Below are 24,672 nucleotides of genomic sequence, written 5' to 3' on the forward strand. Positions count from 1 at the left end.
GGAATTGGAATTTGGAAGGTTTTCTTGGGAGGCCATTGCAGGGAGAGAAAACCACGGAAAGTTACCGACCTGCTTTTCGGTAAACAGACACCCTCAGCTTTGTGCCTTTGCTAAGGGCTGGAGAAAGGTTTGCTACATACAGAGTTCCAGGCTGTAAATGGGGAGGAGAAAACATTCAGAAACAGGGGAACTGGGCCATGGAAAATGCCATCAGGAAAAGAAACTTCTGGGGAGAACTCATGACAGGCGTGGCAGCCTTGCCTCGCAGGGGTCTCGGTGGGTTCAGGACCTCCCCCAGCACAGGGCAGCAGAGTGGAGCTGAACGGGCTCTGACACTTTAGGTTCAGCAATGGCAAGAAGCTGGAGAAAGAGAAACCCTCTTCCCCCTTCCTATTTACATGTTGGAGACACCAAGATACTAGAATGAGTGGAGAAAAGGGTCTAACAAGCATTTCAGCATATTTGTGCTTATTGAACACATCAACCCCACTACTTCCTACACTGAGAGAGCAGGCGATTTGTAGGCACTAGTATGTTTTTATCTTATGAGTATATTTAGTATAAACTAAAACTTTATTTCTCAGCCAGGCTATTCTCGTCCCTAGATCTGCCAGTCCCGCAGGAAAGTCTGCCCTTGAATTTGCTCCAAGGGTGACAAAGGACAGATGTGTGGGTGCTGACGGGTGTCGAGCAGCCTGGGGCTGACCCCAGCAGCCAGAACTTCCCTACTTGCTACAGAAAGGCCAAACATGAGGACCCATAATGAGGCCTCTTCCTGCCAGGATGGGGCGGGGGAGGGGGCTGAATTTCCTCCTCCCTGTCTCAGGCTGCTTCTCCTTGGAGCAACTTAAAAGTCCTGAATTCATGGGAACTATGGGATAATGCAGGTGAGCCCTTGGAAGGAGCCATCGATTACTATGGCTTTCTTTGACAGAAACTGATGCACATCAGGAAATTCCCTCTGTTACCCCTCACTAGTGTCTGACTGCTGCTTCAGTTCTTCCTGTATCACTGATGAGAAGGGGCGGCTTTAAAAACAACACGGGTTGGGACTGCCAGGGAAGTCTTTGCAGACACTGAGTTAGTAGAGGTTATCTTGGCCTATAAGGCCACTGCAGAACAGGGTGCTGTGGCCACCCCAGTCCTTAAGGAGTATCTACAATGCACTGGGTCATGTCAAACAGTCACCTCTGTTTTGCTGGCGGTGCGGTAGTGGTGGTGGTGGCCGGGGATGTAATGCAGCTGTTCCACCGTGTTGTGCCGGCGCGAGGCGAATGCTTGGCGCTTGGCCGAGGTCGGGTTCATACTCAAGGTATTGTACAAGTTATTTGAGGCACTGGGATGGGAGTGCATTTTTGACATCCTGTAGCGATCCAAGACCGGTGTTGACACGAAGACATCCGTGTGTGACAATGCCCTGGACATGGACTGCTCGGGGTAGCCTGAGCACTCCGGGGACAGCAGCGGGTCCTGGGAGTGCAGGCGCTCTGCTGACAGGAGCTGCTCATCGGAGAGGATCCGCTCATAGGACATGCTGAACTCCTCGGGCATGATCCTCTCGGGGGACAGCACTCTGTCCTGGGACATGGCCCTGATGGGACGACGGGGCCTGTCCCGGTGGTTGCTCTGCTGTTGTGACATTTTGATGACGTTGATGGGCAGCGTGCCCCGGGCTGCCAGGTCAGGCAGGTGTCTTCTCCTCATGTAGTATTCGTCAGCCTCTTTGTCAGCTGTGGGGAGGGAAAGGGAGAGGTTAGAAATGTCACAGTGCTGTCCCAGGGGTTGTGCACAGCCCCTGGTGACACCTGAGGGACCGTGTGCCACAGGCATGAACAGCACTGTGTGGGTGGTGCCACCAAGGGCTTGTGGCAGACAGAGGGGTGTGAAATGCATGGGGACAGTGTAATTCCTGGGCAATGCATCCCACACTCCTCCATGTGCTGTGGAGGCCAGACCCTGGTACCACACAATTTTCATGAGAGGTGAGTTATGGAGAAATTCCCAAATGTCACCTCCGTGGGAAAACACAGGGCAGGTGACATGAGCAGGCAAGGTTCCCCTTTGAGGACATGCACATCTCACCTCTGGCCTCAGATGTGGGTATTCCCTGGAGCCCCATAAGTGACCTCATCACATTTAATTACCACATTTAAATATTTGTAAATGCAATCACAAAGCAGGTTTGGGGGTCATGGGGTGGTCTCCGAGAGACTGAATCACCTGCCTAAGGTTTCATTTCCCATTTTTATAATCAACCTTGGTTGATAGAATAGAATTTATTCCCTGGAACATTTTTGCTCAGTTTGCTGCTCCTGCATCTTAAATGATCTATCTGTTGCTGAAATGCAGCACACACACCCCCCCCCACACACACACTCATCCTCCTTTTTTTAGCTTTGAGAGAAACGCTGCAGTCTCAGAGAGGATGTTGGCTACTGCAGCTGTATTGTGATAGATCACTGGAATCCTGCAACACCTGCAATCACCTGGTTCAACCAATCGATGATTCAAAGAAGCAACTCCACAGTTGTTTCAGATTTTTTTGAAAAAGCAACAACAGAAACACAAAAACTTTCTGGTTAACCCCTTTGATGTTCACATGCTATGAACTGGGGCACTGGGATCACTCACCTGGAAGGAGGCTTGGCAGTGCTTGGGCAGCCTGAGGTGCTCAGCTTGTGGCTGCAAAGCCCAGAACATCCATCCCTCTCCGAAATTCCACTGTCCCAAGTGGGAGAGCACAGCTTTGTCTTCCATGGGCCAGGGGATGGGGTCACATTTAATGCCCCATACTGATCATCCCTGTGAGCCTTCTCCCTCATTTCTCTGTCTGAGATGTTCTCTTGATGTGGCCAAAAGCATTCCCCTCCCTTTCTGGCTTGTCAGTGGCTTCAGAGCCTCTCAGAGTGAGACCCATCCTGGCAGGAGCCCTCCTCTCCTGTGAGGAAGGGGATTCCTCGTGTAGAGATAAAGGAAATTTCTCCACCTTACAGAAGAAACGAGGCTTTTTGCAAAGTAGCCTCACAGGAAGAGCTTGGCATGGAGCCCCCAGAGCTGGGCACACACACTGGACCCAGCATGGGCTTTGCCTACCAGGCCTGGGCCAAGTGCTGATGGGAAAACACATCCTCTCCTGCACATCCTCAGCCAGCTCCTGGGACTGACATAAAATTCCTTTGGAAAGTCATTTGCTCATAAGACAAATATGAAGATATATGGTAACAAATAAGAGCTTTGTTTATTTTCTAAGCTCCACTATTTCAGTCTATGGCTGGTGATGTAAGATGGGAAAATATCAGATGGTGGAAGAGGAAAATTTTCCATGCATGGAGATTCTGAGGATGTTAGAGTGACAAAATGGGCAAAGCTCTGTTGCAGGGATAGTCAGGGTGACAGGTGAGGTAGGTGCTGCCTCTTCCTGTCTGCTTTCCACAGGCCTGGTAGTTAAATAATGGTGTAAACGCCTTCTTTTTTTCTGACACAGCCATCAATCTGTAGGTTTTATCCACCACATTGGCTGGGAATTGAAGACAACTGGCTGCTTGTCCCATGAGCCAGAGCTCCTGTGGTGGGTGCTGACAACATCCCAGAGCTGTGCCCACAAAACACCAATCCAGCCAAACCCTGCAGGGCTGTCACCACCCTGTGCTGGGCCACATCCCTCATTCACATCCTCATCCCCTCTCCCACAGCTTCCCTGCACTGCTCCCAGATCTATGAGGGGTTGGTTCCCTGTCTCACATCCAGAAGGAGGAGCTGAGAACATCTGTGCCACCAGGGCTGCTGCCAGCCCCTTCCCCACATACCCCCAGGGTGTGAGGTCACCTCCAGCTCCCCTGTGCTCACTTCCTGCTCTCCTGTGGGATTTGCTCTCCAGAGCACTGCAGGGATGAGTCTTTATTTTTTTTTTTTTTTGCCATCCAACACTTCTTGGAAGAATGTCTCACTGCAAATGTCAGGCAGCAGCTCTGCTGGCCTTGAGCTCTTTAAAATCACCTTCTAGGAAGCCTGAGGGTGGGGGAAATTCCATATGGTCCCAGGAACTGTAGGCATTTCTATCCTATGTGTTGGCCAGAGTTGGAAATGCCAGGCTGGGTGTGCACAGGCTCGGCAGCGAGGCTGGAGGCTGGCTGCAGAATGGGAATGAAGCAATTAGCACCCTGGCACTTGGCCTCTGCTCTGGATGAGAGGAGTTCCACTGGATTTGCCCAAGTGACTCTAAATAGATGTAATTAAAGCACAGAACATCCCAAATGGAGATGTGCTTGGATGCTCACACCTGGCTCTGGTAATTGCCAGTAGGAGCTAAACCAGCTTATGTGAGGTTTACAGCTCTGAGGCTGCTAGAGAGGTGGCACAATCGGCTGATTGGAAGAGGTTTGAAGTTGTTCCTTAGATTAAAAATGCAGCATGCTCTACACTTTAAAATGTTTTGTCCATTAGGATCATTTTAAAAATGCCTTTTCCTTCCTTCTCCTACCCTGTGAGCCTTATACAGGTCTGTACAAGCCTTTTGCTGGCCATGGCTAAACCTTTCAGGGAGCTGATTTAATTTCAAGGATGCTTCTAAGCTCACTCAGGCCATGCTCCCCATGATGCCAAGGAGGAGGAACATTTCCAGGTGTGGAAAAACTTCTCATCTCCACCTCAGCGGAGTCAGGAGAGGCGGAACAGCCATGTGTCACACCCAACAAGCTGCTCCAGGCAGCACTAGACAGACATTTTCCAGGCTGTTGGCTCTGAGGGGGTGTCAGCCTGAGCCAGGGATGGGGAACGGAGCCTGACAGGAATGTGCTGCATCATCCACGTGCCTCGTACCAAGGGAGAGCTCAGCACAGCGCTGGAACTGCACAATTCCTGCACCCAGGGACAGCAGGGAAACAAATCCAGCTCCAGGCTTGGAGGAGTGGAGCTCCAGGAGCTTTGCCCACCAGGTGGGGGTGGGAAATGACAAGGTCTGGTGCTGCAGTTGGCCAAAACCAAAGGAATTGAAATCTTGGGATCATAAAATGGTTTGGGTTGGGAGGAATCTTAAAGATGATCCAGTTCCAGCCCCCTGCCTTGGGCAGGGAAACCTTCTAGGCTGACTAATGTCACCCTCATCACACCAGCACAGTCCCTGGGACAGCTGGGATCTGATAACCCTGCCCCATATCTCATCATTGATGCTCACATGAGAATGAGCATTCACAATTTTAACCAAAATAATACTCCAATCCAGTGGGTTTCTCCATCAAGGACATGCTTAAAAATTTAAAAAAAAAAAAAAAAAATTAAATTGTCCTAAGAGGATTCCAAAAGAGCAGAAATTGTGAGCAGACAAAAAAGAAAAAAAGTGTAAGGTTCGACAGGATTTTTTTTCTATTTTTGAGTCAGTCTCATACTTCTCTGGGTCTTTCCTTGTGTTTTTCAAACATTTGGAACTGGAATTATTGGAAATTATGCTTCCTGCACACTTTCTGGGCTTTTCCCACTGGTTTTGGTTGGGATATTTCTGCCCTTTCTTTCCTCCTTTGGCAGTTTCTAGAACATCAGTCAGGGCTGGTCTCACCAAACTTCAGGAATGTTTGAAAGCTTCAGAAAGCTTTCCTTTTTTTACCCTCAGACAGTTTTTTTGGGTGTTTTCTGCTGGTCATTTTTTCTCATTTGGAGGGAGATCTCCAAATAAATACTCTGACAAATTCCACCTCACTCTCAGCTGCCCCTGCAGAAGGGCAGAGCTCCTCTGGCCCTGGAATTACAGAAAGGAGGCACGTTTGTGGTGCTCTGGGAAGGGAACGTGGAGCAGAACAGCCAAAGATACTTTTCCTTCCTGTTCCTCTGTATTATCATAGTAAGAAACAGATGCACGTGTGCCTGCACGTGAGGCCATCACAATAATTCCTCTCCTCTTCCTAAAGGTAATTTTCCCAGCTTTCTTCCTCTGCAGCTCCAGCAGGTTTTCCTCTCGGCTTGTCTCTGCTTGTTTTAATTGGCTTTAACATTTCCAAGCTGCCCAGTCACGTGTGGTGGTTCTCCAGCCAGCACAAAGTGGTTTAATATGCCTGAAAAGAGGAGCTTCCTCCCTGACTGACCTTTCCCACTTAGCTGGGAAGTGCAATTCCCCAGAGCATGGGGCAGGATGGAATTAATCTGACTGTTCTTGCTCAGCCAAAGTCTCACACCCTCCCATCACTGCTCTTCCCTCCTGCCAGGGCTCAGGGGGTTCCCAGCCCCTCAGAGACCCTCCCAAAACAGCCCAGGTGGGTTCCTGTTGTCCTGTCCTGAAGGAAGGGCCAGGGAGATAAAGAGCCCTGGTCTTTCAGCATCTGTCTTTCTTAACTGGAGGAAAATAACTAATTTTCCCTGCCTGGAAAGCCTGAAAAAAACCAGACAAGCACCTGAAACATAGATTTAGACAAATATCTAATGCTTTTTATCTTGCTCAAATAGAAGTATTTATTAATAATCTTTTCATACCTTTTTTATTTTCCATTTTTTTCCTAACCTTGACAGGGAGTTCATTGGAAAGGAGTAATTTTAAATAAGAAGAATGAATGCCCAATAAGTGATTTTCGAACTCCAGCTTTTAGATATCACACTTCTTTTTTTTTTTTTTTTTTTTTTTTTTTTTTTTTTTTTTTTTTTTTTCTTGTGTTGCCTCCATCTCCTTCATACAGAATAAGAAAATTATCTTGCTGACACTTTGCAAGAGGAGGTTTGGGAGCTGGGGGCCTCTTTTACTTTGGCTCTGGAGCAGAGCAGCTGTAAGAAAGTGATTCAGTGATTCTGGAGGCACTGAGTGTAGTCAGTCCCAGTGGGAGCAGGGAGGGCTTGGCACTTCCAGAGTGAAACTCCTTGGCTACTCAGAAACACAAGAGTGGAGCAGTTGGTTTGGCATTTGCCAGGAGCTGGGCTGGGCTGGTGTCCTCCAGAGAGCACTGGACCTGCCCTGGGTGGGTCAGCAGGTGGGATTTGCCCTGCAGTGAGCAGGGATGCCCTGCTGGGATGGCTGGGGGGGGATATTTTAGGTTTTGACTGAACCCCTCTCCAGCCAAGGGACAACGATGAGCTCAGTGTCTTTGGTGACTGCCAGGTGTCCCCTGAGTGGGACAGGGAGTGCACAGAGGGGCAGGGAAGGCTCCAGGAGCACTGACTGCACTCAGAATATTTAACCTTGGCACCTTAACACAAATCTGTTTTTGTCAGACAAAGATTTAGGAAATCCTAGGAGCACACTGCAGATTCTCAGGCTGCTTTGGGTTAGGAGAGACCTTAAAGATCATCCAGTTCCACCCCTGTCATGGGCAGGGACCCCTCCCACTGTCCCAGGGTGCTCCAGCCTGACCTTGGACACTGCCAGGGGTCAGCCACAGCTTCTCTGGATCTGAGCATGGAACAGAAAATGGATCTGGGCATGGCACAGATCAGGAGCAGCTCTGGACGAACAGAGCATGGATGGAACAGAGTGTGGATTTGGGAATGGAACAGCATGGAACAGAAAATGGATCTGAGCATGGCACAAGAGCATGGAACAGAGTGTGGACTGGGAATGCAACAGGTCAGGAGCAGCTCCGATACACACCATGGAGCACGTGGATTGCAGCACTGCCCAAGGCAGGCAGGGCTCTTCCAGGAAAAGATGTTCCCAACCACCTCAGCATCTTCCTGTTTTCATTTGCAGCTGCCCCCCCGGCTGGTGAGATCCCTGGCTGTGCCAAGGGCAGCTCTGAGCTCCCAGCCAGGCTCAGCTCAGCTCCAGCAGGGAGGAACAAAGGACTCTCAGATGACTCTGCCAGAAGCAGATCTGAGCAGAGGGGTGGGAGGCAGCCCAGCAAGGAGGTCAGCAAGCAATAACCACATGCACCCTCCCAGTATGAAACGACTCTATGCACTCATCCCTGATGGGAAGTGACAGCCAGAGGGATCATTACTGGAGATGCCAACCCGGGAGTGCCCCGGCAGAGGGAAGGGGTTATCCTTAACACTGCGAACAAACCAGAGACAGGGGTGTCCTGGGGTGGCTTTATGATTCTTGTATCACCAATTGTTTGTTCTGGTTTTGCTGGATATTTAGTATTTCACCTTTCAGACTGGTTCCAAGAGCAAAGAGGGTGGAAGAAGAAGCACGGGGTTTGTTTGCAGAAACTGCACTCCTTCCTCCACATTCTGCTCCTGGACTGTGCTATCTGCAGCATGGACAGACAGCAGGACAGAGATATCCTGTGCTTTTTAATTTTTATAGTTTTTAGCCAGCTGAGGCAGAGAAGTTCCCTGGAATTTTTTTTTCCTTTCTTTCTTTTTCTTGGAACTCTTTAAACCTATTCTGGACTGAAAAACCCAGAAAAACACCCAGAGCTCACTCCTGCTGCCCACTGGGGCCCAGGAGGGCATTTTCCAGCACCAGAGGGACTGAGGCGAGACTGGGTGAGCTGAGCTACACACCACGGGCAAGGACTTTCTCAATTTTGCCATCTTTCTTCAGAATGGCGAGGGGTGTTATTGTTTAAGATTATTCATTGGTTTTATGCTTGTGAACACTTTGCTTGTTGAATAAACAGTTTTTTCCACTTTTCTCTGAGGACATTTTTCCCCAGACCAGTTGGGCGAGGTACCCCTTGAATTCCCTTTCTAGGGAAACCCCACTGGGAGATTTCCTCCCAAATTTGCCCTAAACCAGGACAAGAGGGAACGAAAGGAGCTGACACCTACTGAGTCTCTTCAGAGATGAATATTTACTCGGGTTTGTCTTGACAGCAGACTCGTAGGACGGCGGGAGGTGGGAGAGGTTCTGGAAGGAGCGGGAGAAGGACAGGTCGTAGGGCTCGGTGGCTGAAGTGAGGATGTTGTTCATTCGTGGCTTGTCTGCAAGAGAACAGCAGAGAGAGGGGTCTGAGAGCGTGTCCCGAGGTGATGGACACAGGCAGGACATCCCCACAGCCCCAGCAGGGAGCAGAGCTGGACCCCAGCCAGCCTCAGCCTCGGGCTCTTGGACATGATTCAGTCTGGCACCAGCAGATACAGGAGAAATGGATCTCACTGGCAGCGGGAAATGGATCCTGTGGTGCTGTTTCCTTGGCCACAGAGAAGCAAAGTGCTGCCTCAGCCACCTGGAGCTGTCCCAGAGGGATGGGGCTGCACTGGCACTCAGCTCCAGGCCATGCCAGATTCTGCCCAAAAAGCAGAAGAGTAGCAGGGGAATTTCACCTGGGAAACTGTTGGCTTTGTGCAGTGTCCATATACTTGCTACCTTCTCCCATTTCCCAAAAAAAAAAAAAAAAAAAAAATCCACCCATGTAGAGTGCAGACATTTCACAGACGTTTTTCTAGATCTGAGTCATAAGTGAACCTGTTTCCTCCAAAAAACATCTGTAAGAGTGAGGCCATCTCCTCCTCTGCTGCCTTTGTGCCATGTGGAGCTCTTATTGTTGGAGAGCAGAACATTTTCCTCCTCTCTGCATCTTTCATTTCACTCTGTCCTCGGTGCCCCTGGAAATAAACTCAGCAGTTCATCTGTGTGCCTGTGCATGGGGATCCAGAGCTGCTTCCACAACTTTTCTCCCACTGTGGCTTCCCCTGGATATTTTAAACCACCCTCAGCACTGCACAGTGTCAAGGACAGGCTGAGGCAGTCCTGATTTCCTAACAGAATTGAGCAGTGGTGAAAAATTTCCCCTAACAATGCAATAACCACCTAGGCTCACAAATCTCTCCTGTTTCTCCTGCTCCTCTCTGGTCTCCTGGAACAGGGTTCTGCTGTGGCAGAAGGGGCACACACTGTACTGCACCCCCTATCACCAGGTAGATGTTTTCTCCATAAGGAAAAAGGTTCCAGTTAGGAACCTTAGGACTTTTAAGGGAAGAACACTGCAAGTTTCTTTGCTCTCCTGACTGCAATTGTCTTGGTGCCAAGACAAAAACACTGATAGGTCTCTTTAGCTGTTCCTCAGAAACTTTCTGAGCTGTTTTCTATTGGGCTGTTTGCCAAAAACCCACCCAAATCGTTCAATACTTAAGGAAGAGCATGAGGCTTCTCAGAGCATTTTCTGGGTATTGTAGCAGGTGCGTGGGACCTGTCCCTACACTGTGAACAGCTTTGTTCTTTTAGTTTGTTTTATTTTTTTCTTTAATGAAAACCTTTTTGCCTTTTCAAGGCACACTCGATCATGCTATCTCACAATATATTTTAAGCCATTTTCTGTGAGGTGCTGGGCACCCTTAGAGTGCATTGGACCCTTATGGAGCTAAAAACACCTGGCTTGGTGAGAATTCCAACAGGCACAGACCCGAGGGAGCTGCAGCGTCACCTCTCAGAGAACATAATTTCCTTGCTGATGGCTCCCATCCATGTCTAATAGACTGACTGCAGGATCAGGGAGTGCATGGCATTCATCAAGGGGCTGGGAACAATTGATTCGATGTCATGCAGTAAACACAGACTGTATCAGCATTGAAACCATGTTCCCCACTCCTACTCGTGCTTGTGTGCCGAGAACCCTGGGGTAACATCTCTTTGCAAATTCCTCAGCCAGAACCTGTACCTAATCTCCATTTTCATGGAGGTTTGGACATGCTGCAATGAGCCCAGCGCATGCACAGAGCTTGTGCTCGGCCCCAGAGCAGGAGCATTAATTGACTGTTTGCATGAGGGCCATGAAATTGTGAGTGCCACGCCTGCATCTGATGGGGCTGGTGTAGGAGCAGTTCATCTTCTCTCTGCTTTCCCCATCCAGGCAGTCAGAAACAGACCAGAATGACTCTGGCAAACGAGAAGTCACCTTGAGATCTACTGCCCATCACTCAGCAAAATCAGGGATAAACTGAAATGACCAAAGCTAATTTCAGATGTCTTTTGCATAATGTGGTTTGAGGGGGAGATCAGAGGACTGAGGTGGTCGAGGAAGGAGAAATATCTTGTACAATTTATATTCTGAGGCCAGTTCAGCAGCAGTTTCTCAGCAGTTTTTCACCCCTGCAATATATTTGAGTCGCGCTCATCTCTGGTCTCTCTCCTCCTTTGTTTGTGGTGGTTTTGGGTTCCTATGGAAGCTTCAGGTTACAATCAATAATCAGGATGCAAAATAAAAAGGTCTCCTGTTTCCTGCAAGGCAGCTGAGGTTGCACACTGTGTTCCCCAGCACTCCACTCATCCCAGTCCAGCTCTGCACTCTGGGCAGCTGGAGATGACCACTGCAGAACCAGCTCTGTCCTGTGGCTACTGGGATTACCTTTGAAAGTCATGTTTAATCTCCATTTCCCTCAGCACCATCCTGCACCTCTGTGCCCATTTTCTGACACACCATCCATCCTGGCACAGGAATTGGCAGAGGAGCAGGCAGGAGGTGAAGCTCATGCAGCACAGAGGACACCCAGCAGCCATGGGAACCTCACCCAGCCATATCTCTGGGGTTCTAAACTCCCTCTGCTGCAGCCAGGGAACAGCCCCACCTCGCCACAGTCAATGCAAGGCTTTAACATTCTGCCAGTGTCTCTGATTAATTCGGCAGGAATTCAGCTCTGCAGCATTTCCTCACACTCCAGGTTGCACAGTGCCCTGAGCTGGGATGCTCCAGCCCTGGTACTTGGCACAGCCCAGCCCAGAACTCACCAGGCTGGCACAAGGAGCTCAGGGAGGGAGCAGAGGACTCTGTAGAGCTCTAATCTCTCCTCCTTGGAGTCCTACCAAGCAAGGTGAGGGCATTTCTTCTGCTTCACCAGCCACAATTGCCAGGCCAGTCTGAACACTGCTGTGTTTTTTAGGAACCAGAGCATCCCTGGGCCAGATTCTGGGAGTGCTCAGGCCCTTGCACAGGAGGGGGAAGGGGCTGCCCTGGATGGACTATCCGTGCTCCTACTACATCCTGATGATGCCTTAGGATTTTAGCTTTTATATTTTTCAGATCCTGCACTGCATTGGTGCCTGGCTCTAAACTCCATATAAAGTGTTAGTTAACTGTCTTCACATTTTGGGCAGACAAAACAATTCCTCTGGACCTGTGATCCAAGGACACACCACAGCCTCAGGCCCCAAATAGTACAAACAAAAATTAATTGGGGTGGAGCAAACAGGGGGTAAAGGACTTAATTACCTGAAGCTGTAATTGGACAAGTAACCCCTGATATGCAAATCGACCAAACTTATTTCTGTCTGAAAAACTGGTGACCATCATTCATTTTGGATGTAGCCTCTGGGAGGCTTTTGACTGCCCAAGGTGCATCTATTGAAGGCCTTTAATAAATATCCACCTTTATTCTCTTAATTTTGTGCAGCCTCTGTTCTAGGGAGCCACTCCAAGGCATCACTGACCCAAACAGGAAAATGTCCTGGGGCTGGTGTGGCCCCACTGCTGTGCCTGGGGATTGCAGGGAAGGTGGACACACAAATTCACTGCTCTGCTGGACTCATGCACTCAGCTGCTTTGTCATCCAAGAGAGAAACAAATCCCCTCTCTGAGCCTCATTCCTCTGCCAGTGCTTTGCAGCCTCTCTGCAAGCTCAGGGCTCAGAGAAGTTTCAGGATTTCCAGAGATGTACAGATTAGACCTGAAGTCTTCTTGTCACATCCCTCTCTGCCCCTCTTGTTGGAAGGCACTTTCAAAGTGTTTTTACATGAGGGACAAAACCTTTCATGTTCAAGGACGGGAGCAGATGATACCCAAAACAAACAAACAAACAAACAAACAAACAAAAACCAACAAAAAAGTGAATTGATGGCAAAGTTTTAAACAAAGCTCAAGTGGCAAAAGGGATGTGCTGCAGATTTGCATTTGAGTCTGCACATATGTTGTGCGAATTCTGAAAGACATTTCAACAGATGCCTCTTAAAACATTCACCCAGAGAAAGCAAACAATGTCACCTAGGAGAAGCTGCTACAACCCAGCCTTCTGCTGCTCAGCTTCAGCTCAGCACAGCTCCAGCCCTCTGTCAAAGCCCTCCCTGCTCCCCCAGTACTGCCTTCTGCTCAGCCCTTTGAAGGCTCAAACGCAAAGTCTCCGATTCTGACGCAGGTTCTTACAAAGGACCTCGTTCCTCAGGAAAATCTGGGAGCACTGATGACGTTCTGGAATCTTCTGTGCCAGGGCTCAGAGCTCCCAGGCCGTGCTGAAGTGACACTGCTGTCAGAGCAGGCAAACAAACTGATGTTCGCAGACTCCAAATTTATAACATTTATCTCCAGTGTTTGTGTTTTCACACTTCTGCTTTCTCGTGTTACTAACGCTGTTATTAATAGTGCTTTGCATTTCTCATGACTAATCTCCAGGAGGTTTCTGCATTTCCAGGTCAGATCCTCTGTGGTGTAAATCAGAGCTCTCCAGTGAGTAGCTGCCCTCATTTATATGAGCTGGAGACGGAGGATTTTAAATTCAGCCAGTGTTAAAAGCCCTGTGTCTATCAGGATGGCTCTAGGATTGGGTCTTGCAGGGCTCCTGGCTGAGAACTGAGCAGCAGCCTGAAAGAGGAAGGTGCAGAGGGAAGGGATGCAGCTCACACTGCAGGGTGATGCCCTTGGATGTGGCAGTGACATCCTTGAGGGCTGTCACCCAGTGGGATCAGCATGGGAAAGGCCCCTGAGCACACTATTATTCACTGAATATTGTACCCCCAATTGGGCTGAGAGGAGCTGCCAGGTAAAATGAAAGGGAAATGCAGAAATTAAAACTGCACAGAGCAGTCAGAACAAAGGGTCCTGGAGTTTGAAACACCAGAGCTGCCAGCACCCAGGGATGTGAGAGCTGGGGCTGGGGCTTGTCTTGCTGGGTTTGGGGCTACTACAAACTGGTATTTTCCCTCAGTTCTGCAAGGGCCTTGTGCCCAGAGCTCCTCAGGGCAGGGAGAGGGAGCTGATCCAAAGGGAAAGTCACACAGGCATGGAAAGGTTTGGTTTGGTTTGGAAAGGATCATAAAGACCACTCAACTCCACCCCCTGCCATGGGCAGGGACACCTTCCATGGTCCCAGGCTGCTCCAAGCCCTGTCCAGCCTGGCCTTGGGCACTGCCAGGGATCCAGGGACAGTCACAACTTGTGTTCTGCCTGGAACTGATGACTTTGAGGTCCCTTGCAGCCCACAGCATGGCAGGTTTCTGTGTCTGTGACTGTGGGAAGAGCAGCACAGACCTCACACAGCCCTGGGAACATCCCTGTGCAGCCCTGACATCGTTCAGCTGAGGAAGGCAGAGGGCGGCCAACATCTCTTTCCACAGCAGATGCTTTCCAGCTCCTTCAGCTGCCACGAAGCTGACTGAGGGGTGAGTCCAGCCTCCCTCAGCCCAACCACATCCCCAAAAAGCAGCAGAGCCCAACCCAGAGGGTGGCTCTGCCCTGGACACACCAGCAGCTGTCAGGGTGGATGTGGCCCTGGTTCTCCTGGTTCTGCTCTAACTGCAGAATTGAGGCTGTGTGGCACCACACAATCTGTGTGTTCTGCTGTTGCTCCTGAGCAGAGCAGGAGGCAGCACCTGGCACCCCAAAGGGCAGGGTGGATGCACCAGGAACTGGGGCTGTTCCCCAGCCCTGGATCCTCCCTCCCTCTGCCATTCCAGCCCTGCACAAGGGCAGGACACCAAGGGTCTGTCTGTGATGTGGGTGATGTGCTGCACATCTGATTTAGCTTCTCATTTTCCCCCCATATATTTCTGCTGGGGATAAAGCTAATTTAAACAGTCCTTAATTGTTATAATTTTGTAAACAGTGTCTTAAACACAATAGACACAAAACTCTCAACAAATTGCTGGAGGAGATGTGACAGAATAGGGAATCATTTTCATATCTTCTGGGATTGCCTCAAATTGAAGCTTCTGGTCTGATGTAAGAAAATTGATGCAAGGATTTTTTTCAGCAATATATCCCCCAAAGCCCTATTAGTGTATGGGAAGGAAGATGCCCTGGATTTTTGAAATGAAGAAAAGAGGAAGAAGGAGAAAAAGAAGGAAGGAAAAGAAAGAAAAGAGAGAAGAGGAAAAAAGAGGAGACAAAGAGAGAGAAAAGGAAGGGAAAGGAAGGAAAAGAGGGAGGGAGAGAAGGAAGGAAGGAAGGAAGGAAGGAAGGAAGGAAGGAAGGAAGGAAGGAAGGAAGGAAGGAAGGAAGGAAGGAAGGAAGGAAGGAAGGAAGGAAGGAAGGAAGGAAGGAAGGAAGAAAGAAAGAAAGAAAGAAAGAAAGAAAGAAAGAAAGAAAGAAAGAAAGAAAGAAAGAAAGAAAGAAAGAAAGAAAGAAAGAAAGAAAGAAAGAAAGAAAGAAAGAAAGTCTCACTCCTACATGAGTACATAAAGAGGAAACTGATAAAAGCTCACACAAGTAAAGCTATAAAATAAGATTTGCCTCCATCAGAGCAATCCCAGGCATCATCCATGGAAAAACACTTGGCCAAATTAAAATCTTGGAGTAATTGGCTGCTCAGGGTGGTGATTGTCAAATGCAATTAGCTGACATAAAAGTTGTGATATGAACTTCCTTCTAACCATATTATTTGGAAATGCACTTGGTATTTATAAAGATGTGAAAAAAAATGTTTATTAGGTGCTCTTTAGGTTAGGATAATTATATATGCACTAAATATAATGAGACGAAACTTCAGTCTCAGTAGCAGTAAAAAAAAGAAAACAATATAAGTGGCACAGAAACTGAGCCCAGGCAGTCAATGTGTATTTCTGTTCTAGCTGATGCTCAGTTCTCTTTTGTGCCCCCAGCTCGGTTTTTTTCCTTCATATTTTAATGGTTTTTATGGGGGGAAATCATTTTATGTGCTTATTTTGTGTGAAGGCTGAATATCTAAGCAAGATAAATTAATGTATCAAAAGATTTAGCTGCATTTCATATGTAAAACTTGGTTGTGCTTAGAGCCTAATACTTGCTCCCTCCCACTCACATTTTACATACAAATCACTACATTTCCTAAAACTGCTGTAGAGTTCTTCATTTGCAGCTCAAATGTGCAGCTGAGGTAGAAATAAAGTCTAGAGTTAAGGAAATTCACATGAAAATTCAGATTTCTGTGGAACTGGAGTCTAAAGTCTGTCACTGAAAGCAGAATTTTGGCTGAAGTTTCCAAAGGGCTGTAGGTACCTCTGGAATGGGGCATTTGGTGTCCTGGGAGGCAATTTGGGGCAGGAAAAGTCCAGCAGCAATTACAAACAAAAAAGAAAAAGAAAACAAACAAACAAACAAACAAACAAAAAAAAAAAAAAAAAAAAAAAAAAAAAAAAAAAAAAAAAAAAAAACCACCAAGGGATTTCTGGAAGAGATGGGATGCTCAGAGTCACTATAGTTAGTTCAGAGCCCTCAACAACAGCAGAAGTGAAATCCTGGGATTGCAGCCCCAGGGTTGGGAGAGTCCTGGAACTGCAGACTCCCAGGACGGGCTGGGCTGGAATGGGCTTTAAAACTGATCCTGCCATGGGCAGGGACACCTTCCAGGGGCTTCCAGAGACAGTGGCCCCACTGCACATCTGGATCATTCCTGCACACCTAAATCCTGTTATGATTCCCCAGAGAGCAGAACAGCTGCCCCACTGCACATCTGGATCACTCCTGGATGCTGAGGTCCTGCTGGGATTCCCAAGACCTTTGGGAAAACACTGGGGTGGGTGCATTTGGCTCTGCTTTTCCAAAGGCCCAGGGAGGGCAGAAAAAGCAAAGGGACCTTGGCTTTCCTTCCCTCTCCACCAGGAGCTCCCCTGCAGAGCCCCAGCTCGGGCTGAGGGAATCCTCTGCTGCTCAGGCCCAGGATGGAGGGAGTTTGGAGATTCAGGGAATTACAGGCGAAGGCAAAAGTCCTGTGAAGAGACCAGCCCACAGCAGCTGAGCTCCCATCCTGACAGGAATTCCAGGTTTCCAGCTCACCCAGGAGTGAAACTATAGGGTGAGACCCTAGGGAGCTTCTCCAGGCACGGGAGGGATTTTTGGCTGTTTGTCCCCTCCTGTCACTGCCCCGCTGGCTCAGGCTGACACCCTGAGACCTTCATTGCTTTTTACTGCACTTTGGAGAAGCCCAGGCCATCTGCAAGCCCCTCACTCTGTTCCCTGCAGAGGTCCACAGAATTCACAGAATCACCAGGTTGGAAGAGACCTCCAAGATCGAGTCCAACTCAACCCTGACACCTCAACTAAACCATGGCACCCAGTGCCACATCCAGTCTTGCTTTAAACACATCCAGGGATGGTGACTCCACCACCTCCTCAGACAGACCATTCCAGTACTTTATCACTCTTTCTATGAGAAACTTCTTCCTAATATCCAGCCTGTATTTCCCTTGGTGCAGCTTGAGGCTGTGTCCTCTCCTTCTGCCAGTTGCTGCCTGGAGAAAGAGACCAACCCCACCTGAGCACAGCCACCTTTCAGGGGGTTGTAGAGAGTGATAAGGTCACCCCTGAGCCTCCTTTTCTCCAGGCTAAACAACCCCAGCTCCCTCAGTCGTTCCTCACAGGGTTTGTGTTCCCAGCCCCTCACCAGCCTTGTTGTCTCTTCTAGACATGCTCAAGGGTCTCAGTGACCTTCCTAAACTGAGGGGCCAGCACTCAATGTCCATCCTAAACTGAGGGGCCAGAGCTGGACACAGCACTCGAGGTGTGGCCTCACCAGTGCTGAGTTCAGGGGAAGAACAGTACAGGTTGTCACTGCACAGAGAGTGCCAAGGACAAGCTGAGGGACACAGGACAGCTCCTGTCCACCTCCAAACCTCCATGACCACGGAAAATGTGCCTCGTGCCAGGCAGGGAATGAAATGAAACCTTGGTAAAATCTCAGCAGTAATTCTGAATCCTGCAAGCTCTTCTGATGTCTTACTTGAAAAGTCCAAGCAGAATTTCAGACTCACCAAGCAATGGCTCACCAGCAACAGCACACACAAATGTGAGGAACAAAAGCACCCGTGGCCATCTGGATAACTCAGAGGGAAGATGCACCTCTGAATCACACACTTATTTGTAGTCAGCTCATCTAGGAACAACCAAATTATTAAAATACAGGAAGCACAAGGAATCCAAGACCATGAGTGAATCTGCCTTTTTTTTTTTTTTTTCTTTTTTTTTTTCTTTTTTTTTTTTTTCTCTTAAGTACGTAGAAAAGCAAAACATCTGTTAGGAGCAGAGGGAAGTCGAATTGTTTTAGCACATTCCCTGGAGTTGTTGGATGCAGTTCCTGATGCTGGAGCTCCATTCAAGCTCCAGGGCAGACAGAGGTTAAGGGCAGCTCAGAACCCAGCAGGGGCTGGATTTTAAGAACAAGTACCAAGACCAAAAAGAAGACAACACAATTTCAACTCTATTTCTCCATTTTCTTCTTTTTTTTTTTTTTTTTTTTTTCCTTGCCCCTCAGGAAGGTAAAAAATAAACAGAATGAGTAGTCAGGAACACTAGGGGCTGTCAGTTCAGGCTCAAGAAATACTGCTAGGGTACTGATGAGTTTAAAGCTGACATTCTTCCTCCTGAGTGTTTGGAAGTTGGAAAATGAAGCCCTAATAGCCCAGTCTTACCATTTGCAGGCTGAAAAGATGTCTGCCTCCTCTGGGAAGGAGAAACCCCCAAGGTTTTAGGTGATCTTTCCGAGGGGAATTGTTCTCCCACCCTCTTTAGCAGCAGGGAGATTTCTATACATGAGCACGACTTGCAAAAAAATCAGGACAGGGTTCCAGAACTCGAAACAAACACCAGGACAAAAAAGAGTAACAAACACAGAGATCCAGAGCTGCCAGAAGTGATTGGGATGAGCTTTACTGAGTGCTTCCAGCAGGAGGAATGGATCACATTCCAAAGGCAAAGAGCAGGGAGGGACATGGACAGGACCAAGACAAGGCAGCAGCAGAAGAGGGAAGGAAGCAGAGAGCTCAACCAGAAATTGGTCTGATGGCACACAGACTAGGGAACAGGGGTTTGGGTGGCAGGGACCAGCCTGGGGCTGATGAAGCCAGGAGCTACCAGGGCTTGGTTGGTCCGTGGTGGCTCTGAGGGAAGGGCGACACAGCCCAGGCTCCACTGCTGCTCTGGGAAACCCACAGGAGGGGACAGCAGGGCTAGGGGACAGGACTGAGCAGAGAGAGGCAGGTTCTGGCCATGGAGGAAGTAAAGAAACATCTCCAAGGCTGGGACGAGGTGGAGGAAACCAAGTGAGAAACAAAGGAGGATTTTGGAATTAGACACAAGGCTGATCAGCACAAGTAGAAAAGATTGGGCCATATTTCCCTGTGCACACTGTTGAAAATATGGTCCTGTGTTTAATGCCAATGGGAACCATCAGCCATGCAGCACTGCCAGAGGAATATTTCCATTAATATTCCCATTGCCATTAAACACACTTTGGTGCCAGTAAATGTTACTGGCTGGCAGAGGAAAGTTACAACGTGTGTAAGTTTGCTCTTTGCTTTCTCTTACCATGTGTAGGTGTCTGGGTGGCACTGTTTAGTATCAGGTGGTTATAATTTTGTTCCTGGTCATCTGAAATTCACAGAAAAGAAAAAAATCCCTTTAAGAACCAGCTTAGCATCACCAGTGATCTGCAGATGATAATTACAGCTCACAGTATCACAGGAAATCTCAGCATGATTAAAGAAAAGAGAAGGAAATGCTTAAGAAAGCAGAAGATTCTGTTAGGCAGTTCACTTAAAATTCCAGATGCAAGGAGAACATGATAATGGGAATCTGCCCCCCTTCTGCTGAGCCTGCAAGTGACAGTTCTCTGCAAAGGTGAGAAACATGCTCAGACAGGAGCACACATAGGGTGGGATGTTTCTGGGCCCCCATCCCACTGCTCCAGCTCCATCCAGCACAGGGCTTTGGTGCTTTGGAGATTTTCAGGATGTGAATCACAACCACCCAAACCCAAACTATCCCACTGGGAGCTCAGACACGACCACCCTGCCCTGTGTGAGCACAGAGAGGAGTCAAAGGAGTCAAACAGCTGCACCAGAACTCTAGGTCCTGTTGCAGTTCAGGTTTTTTTTTTTTTTTTTTTTTTTTTTTTTTGTTTTTTTGTTTTTTTGTTTTTTTTTTTTTAATCTGCCGACGTCAGGATTAAGACACAGGAAATGTAGATTTTGAGTTGGGACTTGGTTGTTTCTTATTTCTTATCTATTTACAGACTCACGAGCTGTGAGATCTTACTGACAAGCTAGAAAGGTAAAATGGACACCTCTAACTCTTTCCAAGGTTTTTTAAGTGATAATTACCCAATAACGAGGTGACACCTATATTATTTATATTTCTGACCCAATAATGACCACCCAGGGCCTGCAATGGGACCTTTTTCACCCAATTACAGAAAACCACCCAGATCCACGAAGAAGAAGGAAGAAGAACTTTGCCTATGCCATAAATCCTCCATCTTAACTCACATGTATTACTACATACACACTAAAACCCCAAATTCAAACAGAATTCCAACAGATGGCCTACCTGGGAAATAGGAATCATGTGAGCCTGAGGCACCCAGGGCAGGGGAAAGGATCCATGACAGAGCCACAGCTGGAAGTGGGGCTGGAGCTGCCCTTTGGGGTGGAAGACAGCTCTGTTTCCTCCTCACTGTAATGGAATCATCAGGTAAAGGACTCCTGATAAATCCACCACCTTTAATTCTCAGAGGAATGAGCTCCTTGTCCAGACCTTTCCAACATGGATGGAGCTGCAGCAGTGCAGGGTGAGAGATCTCTAGGGATCATTCATGTCCTGCTCTGCTGGTGCAGGGGGTTATTCCAGTGGCTTTTACTCTGCTTTTCCCAAACCTTTCATGGATATCTCCTTTCCCCCAGAAGATCTGTGTCATTGAGTCTTCCCTTCTGCTTTTCAGGCCAACTCCTTCTTTCCCATCTTCCAGGGATGTGGAGAGAATCCCCCTAATTTCTGCCACAGCTCTCCATGACCACAGTTACTGTGCTCCTTTATCCTTTCCTGTTTCCCTATAAAACCTGCTTTGCTTTGGGTCCCTGTTGTTCCAGCACCCTGTGTTCCCACTGACCCAGATCCTCCCCAAGTCTGGGATGGGTTTGAGGGAGAGCCCTAACCAGGACAGAGTGGAATGTCTGGATTGTCACCTTCTCTTGTGATAAAATATCTCAAACATATGAGATTTTCCTTTTCCTGGTTCATGTAAAATCTGTGATCCTTTATGGTTCCTTATTGCTTTTCCAAGGAACTCTTCAATTGTTCTCCAACACAGAAAAGGCTTTTTAGCATTCCTGCTTCAGCCCAAGGCATATAATTTTTCTCCATTTAATCAATTTATTTTCAGGCTATTTATCCAATTTGTCAAGAACATTTTAAATTCTAATCCTGTTCTCTAATAGACTTATGGTCATCCAAGCTTCATATCACCTGCAAATTTAATAAGCAAATTCCTTTTCCACCAGGAACAAAGAAACCAAATCCAGAACCACATCAGGCCATCCTTCCCCTGACATTTGGTCCCTGCATGGTCACTCAGCCCTCACAGCCTCCACTCCAGACAGGTTCATTAACGACCTGCTGCTCTAATTTATCTCACATTGCTTTGCTAGAAACTGCTGGAAACCTTGCTAAGGTCATGATCTTTGTTATGGGTTATTCCTCCCAAGCCATAAAACACAGGAAAAAAAAAGATGTTGAGTTGCCATGATTTGTTTCTGAGTGTTGGCTGTTTGTTTATCTCTCTCCCTCACTATGAGGAGTGTCTGGGTGCAACCAGGATTAAAATAAAAGTTTGTTTATTCAGGTCACAACGGACTGAGCATCTTCACCTGATCCATGCAGAATCCAGGCACTCCTTATATCCCAGACAGATGGAGAAATGGGAGGGGCTTAGCCTGGCTGCCAGCCCGGGATGAGCAAACCTCGAGAGGAGCCCAGGCTGCATCACGCTGAGGAGGGCAAGGGCTTCCAGCAAAGCTCCTTTACAGATCAAGGGGCGGAAAACATCCAGAGCCCAAATTCTGTGTGTGCTGTTCCATGCTGGTGTTTCTCACACGCTGCAGGGTGAGAGGGGACACAGGAATGGGGACACTCGAGGTGTGAAATGCTGGATTTTAGAACAGGGACAGACACAACCTGAACACGCCCAATTGTTCCAGGAGGGAACCAGCAGAGGTTTCTCTCTCCTCTCACGGGTCACTTATTCCCACTGCCTCACTCCTGGGGAAAACTGGCTCTTCACTGAGGACAATTGTACCTGAACAGGAACCATCATCTTCTGATTCTGAACAACCTTTTTCCCTTTCCTTTCCCTTTCCCTCTCTAAAACCCTCAGGTGTTTTGAGGCTACTGCCTCAGCAATGTCATCCAGCCCCTGTCAGAACCCGAACTATTGGCATTTTGATGTAGCTGAGCTAATCAAGCATCTGAATGCAGCACTGGGCTTCATTTACCACTTCTGTAGCCCTTTGTAAACAATTTCTAAGCAATAAAACACTTCAAAATGATGGCAGAGCCTTCCTACACCTCTTCAGGTTTAACAAGATAATGCCGTTAATTGTGAAGTGCCAGTTAGGCAGAAGCTTTATCTATTGTTGAGACAAGGATCTGAGTTCAAAGCTATTTACCAGGAAACTCCATTAGGGGAAGAAAGGAGCCACAGGGCTCTGAATTGCCAGGCCACAATGGGAAATTTTTGCGCGCAGCTGGAGGAGCGATCAGATAAAATAAGCGGCAGAAAGAGTGAGATGTTTCGCTGGAAAAAAAAAGAAAGCCGGTGCTCCCTCTCCTTTGCAAACACACGTGTGCAGGAGACACGCTCCTTTTCATTTGCAATTGGTTATTTTATTTCTTTTATTGAACTGCCTCCATCCACAAGTGTTCTCGCTTTTAGTTTCCCAGTTCTCCCCCGCATCCTGTTGGCTGCGGGGGGCTCAGCTCCTAGCTGGGGTTAAACCACCATCACCGCCTGAATTATAATTATTATTATTATTAAGGCGCAAAACTCTGGGTAACTGTTAAAGAACATTCTAAATAGCCCCCAAAGGCTTCCCACTGCACTTCCCACCCAGGAAATCCTCCTTTATTCACAGGTCTAACCTTTCCTTTGGTGCTTGGTTTTAGTCTTCTCCAGAGCCCCTTTTTTTATTATTTTTTTAAATTTTCTTTTCAGTCTCAGCGATTTCATATGGGAATATCACTAATAAAAACTTGATTTATTGTGTTCTATAATGGAGGAAAAAAAAAAATCAAATGTCAGAATACGAAAAGTAAATGCCGTATTTTCCAGCCTGTCTTTCCTAATAAGATTCCTTATGAAAACTGCAAAGCAAGGATATTTTTAATATATGCCAACTGTATTACAGATCTATCTGTAACTGTAATACAGATAAATGATCATTCTGACAGTCAGGCTATACTTTGCATTCGTTTTAGAGAATTTATTAAAGAGCTGGGGACTGCTCTGAAATCTATAGTTAATAGGACAAAAGAAATGGCCTAAAGAGGAACCATCAGCCTATGAAGGGACCCGGGGCAGGGGCAGAATCCCCATTCCTGAAGGGATTTAAAAGTGCGGAGGACGGGGTATTTGAGGCCAGGAGTCAGTGCTTGGACACTTAGAAACCTTTCCCAACATAAATTACTCGATGGAAAACAGTTCTTTGCCTTCTGCCCCGCTGGTCGAGTCACCAACACTGCTGAGATGTCCAGAGCAAGGTGGAAGCAGCAGTTGTGCTGATGACAAGAAACCTCCTTGATATCCTCACTAAGGAAGGGAAGATTTCTTCCCAGGGCTGAGCTTCCCCAGCTCTCCAGGGCTGAGGAGCTGAGGGGGATGCAGAGCCCCAAGGCAGGGAGGAGAGCAGCCCAAAAGCTGCTGAGGAGAAGGGAAATAATTCCAGCACAAAGCTCCTCGTTCCATCATCCATCGCCACCTCCAGCATTTTCTGTCCACAATTTGTATTCCAGAGGGGAAACCTTGAGCAAATGTCCTTCAGCTGCTCCATGGTCCAAGGGAAGGGGAGCAGGCACCAACCCTTTTCCCAGGGATTTTGGGCAGTGAGAGCGGAAAAGTTCAGCCCAGGAATGGGGGAGCAAAGCCCAAACCCCCTCCTGAGCCAGCTCTGCCCAGGCAGGGCTCAGAGGTGATGAGCACAGGAATATTTATCCTCATTAGAATATTAGATCGTTAAACCCCAGCTGCCTTTCATGTACACGAGCCAATAGCTCATCCCTTTATGCTCCTGTGCTGTGAATATCCTTTTCTCACAGAGTGTTTCTGCACCTGCCTGGCACTCCCCGAGCACCCTGAGCCCTAAAACTGGGCTGTGGCAAGGGGAAAAAACGAGACAAACCCAAGAGTGAAGCTGCTGGTAGAGTCAGCGTGTCAGTGGTTAGAGGGGATGGAAATGCCAAATGAAAGGTTGTCCCCCAGCCCTCCGTTTGATAGTCATTATGTCAGGTTTTTGTTCTACCGTTCCCAACCTATTTTTCAACAATAATCCTGTGAGTCATTCATTGAACAGGATGCTCAGGGAATAAGGCAGCTATTCAGGAGTTATTTTAATCCTCATTAAGCGGTGAATGGCCCTGTTCTTTAGGATCACACGCTATCCAAATCCTGCACCGATTGTGGAACTGTTATTTTCCATGTTGGCTTTTCCTCCCCACCCGTGCGAGCCTCATGAATGGCTCCCGCTGCAGGGAGGGCTGGGGCTGCCAGCCTGGCTTGTACCTAAGCCCAGAACAGGTGTGCTCACACCTGACAGCCTTTATTCCTTTTGAGCCCTGGAAAACTCGGGGAAACAAAAACAAAAAACAA

At 48.0% G+C, this 24,672-nt stretch overlaps 1 protein-coding gene across 1 annotated transcript in view; it reads right to left on the reverse strand.

Annotated features, from left to right (window-relative positions):
- Positions 1 to 1,176: 1,176 nt before the first annotated feature.
- Positions 1,177 to 24,672, reverse strand: part of SHISA6 (shisa family member 6) — a gene marked incomplete at both ends in the record, with an annotated part of 168,886 nt that continues 145,390 nt past the window's right edge. Inside the window, 2 exons of the mRNA XM_083874483.1 lie at positions 1,177 to 1,730; positions 8,692 to 8,844. Of these exons, the coding sequence (XP_083730609.1) occupies positions 1,177 to 1,730; positions 8,692 to 8,844 (707 nt within the window). The remainder of the gene's footprint in view (positions 1,731 to 8,691; positions 8,845 to 24,672) is intronic.

Source organism: Zosterops lateralis, assembly GCF_965231275.1.
Source record: "Zosterops lateralis genome assembly, chromosome: 18".
Taxonomy (NCBI): domain Eukaryota; kingdom Metazoa; phylum Chordata; class Aves; order Passeriformes; family Zosteropidae; genus Zosterops; species Zosterops lateralis.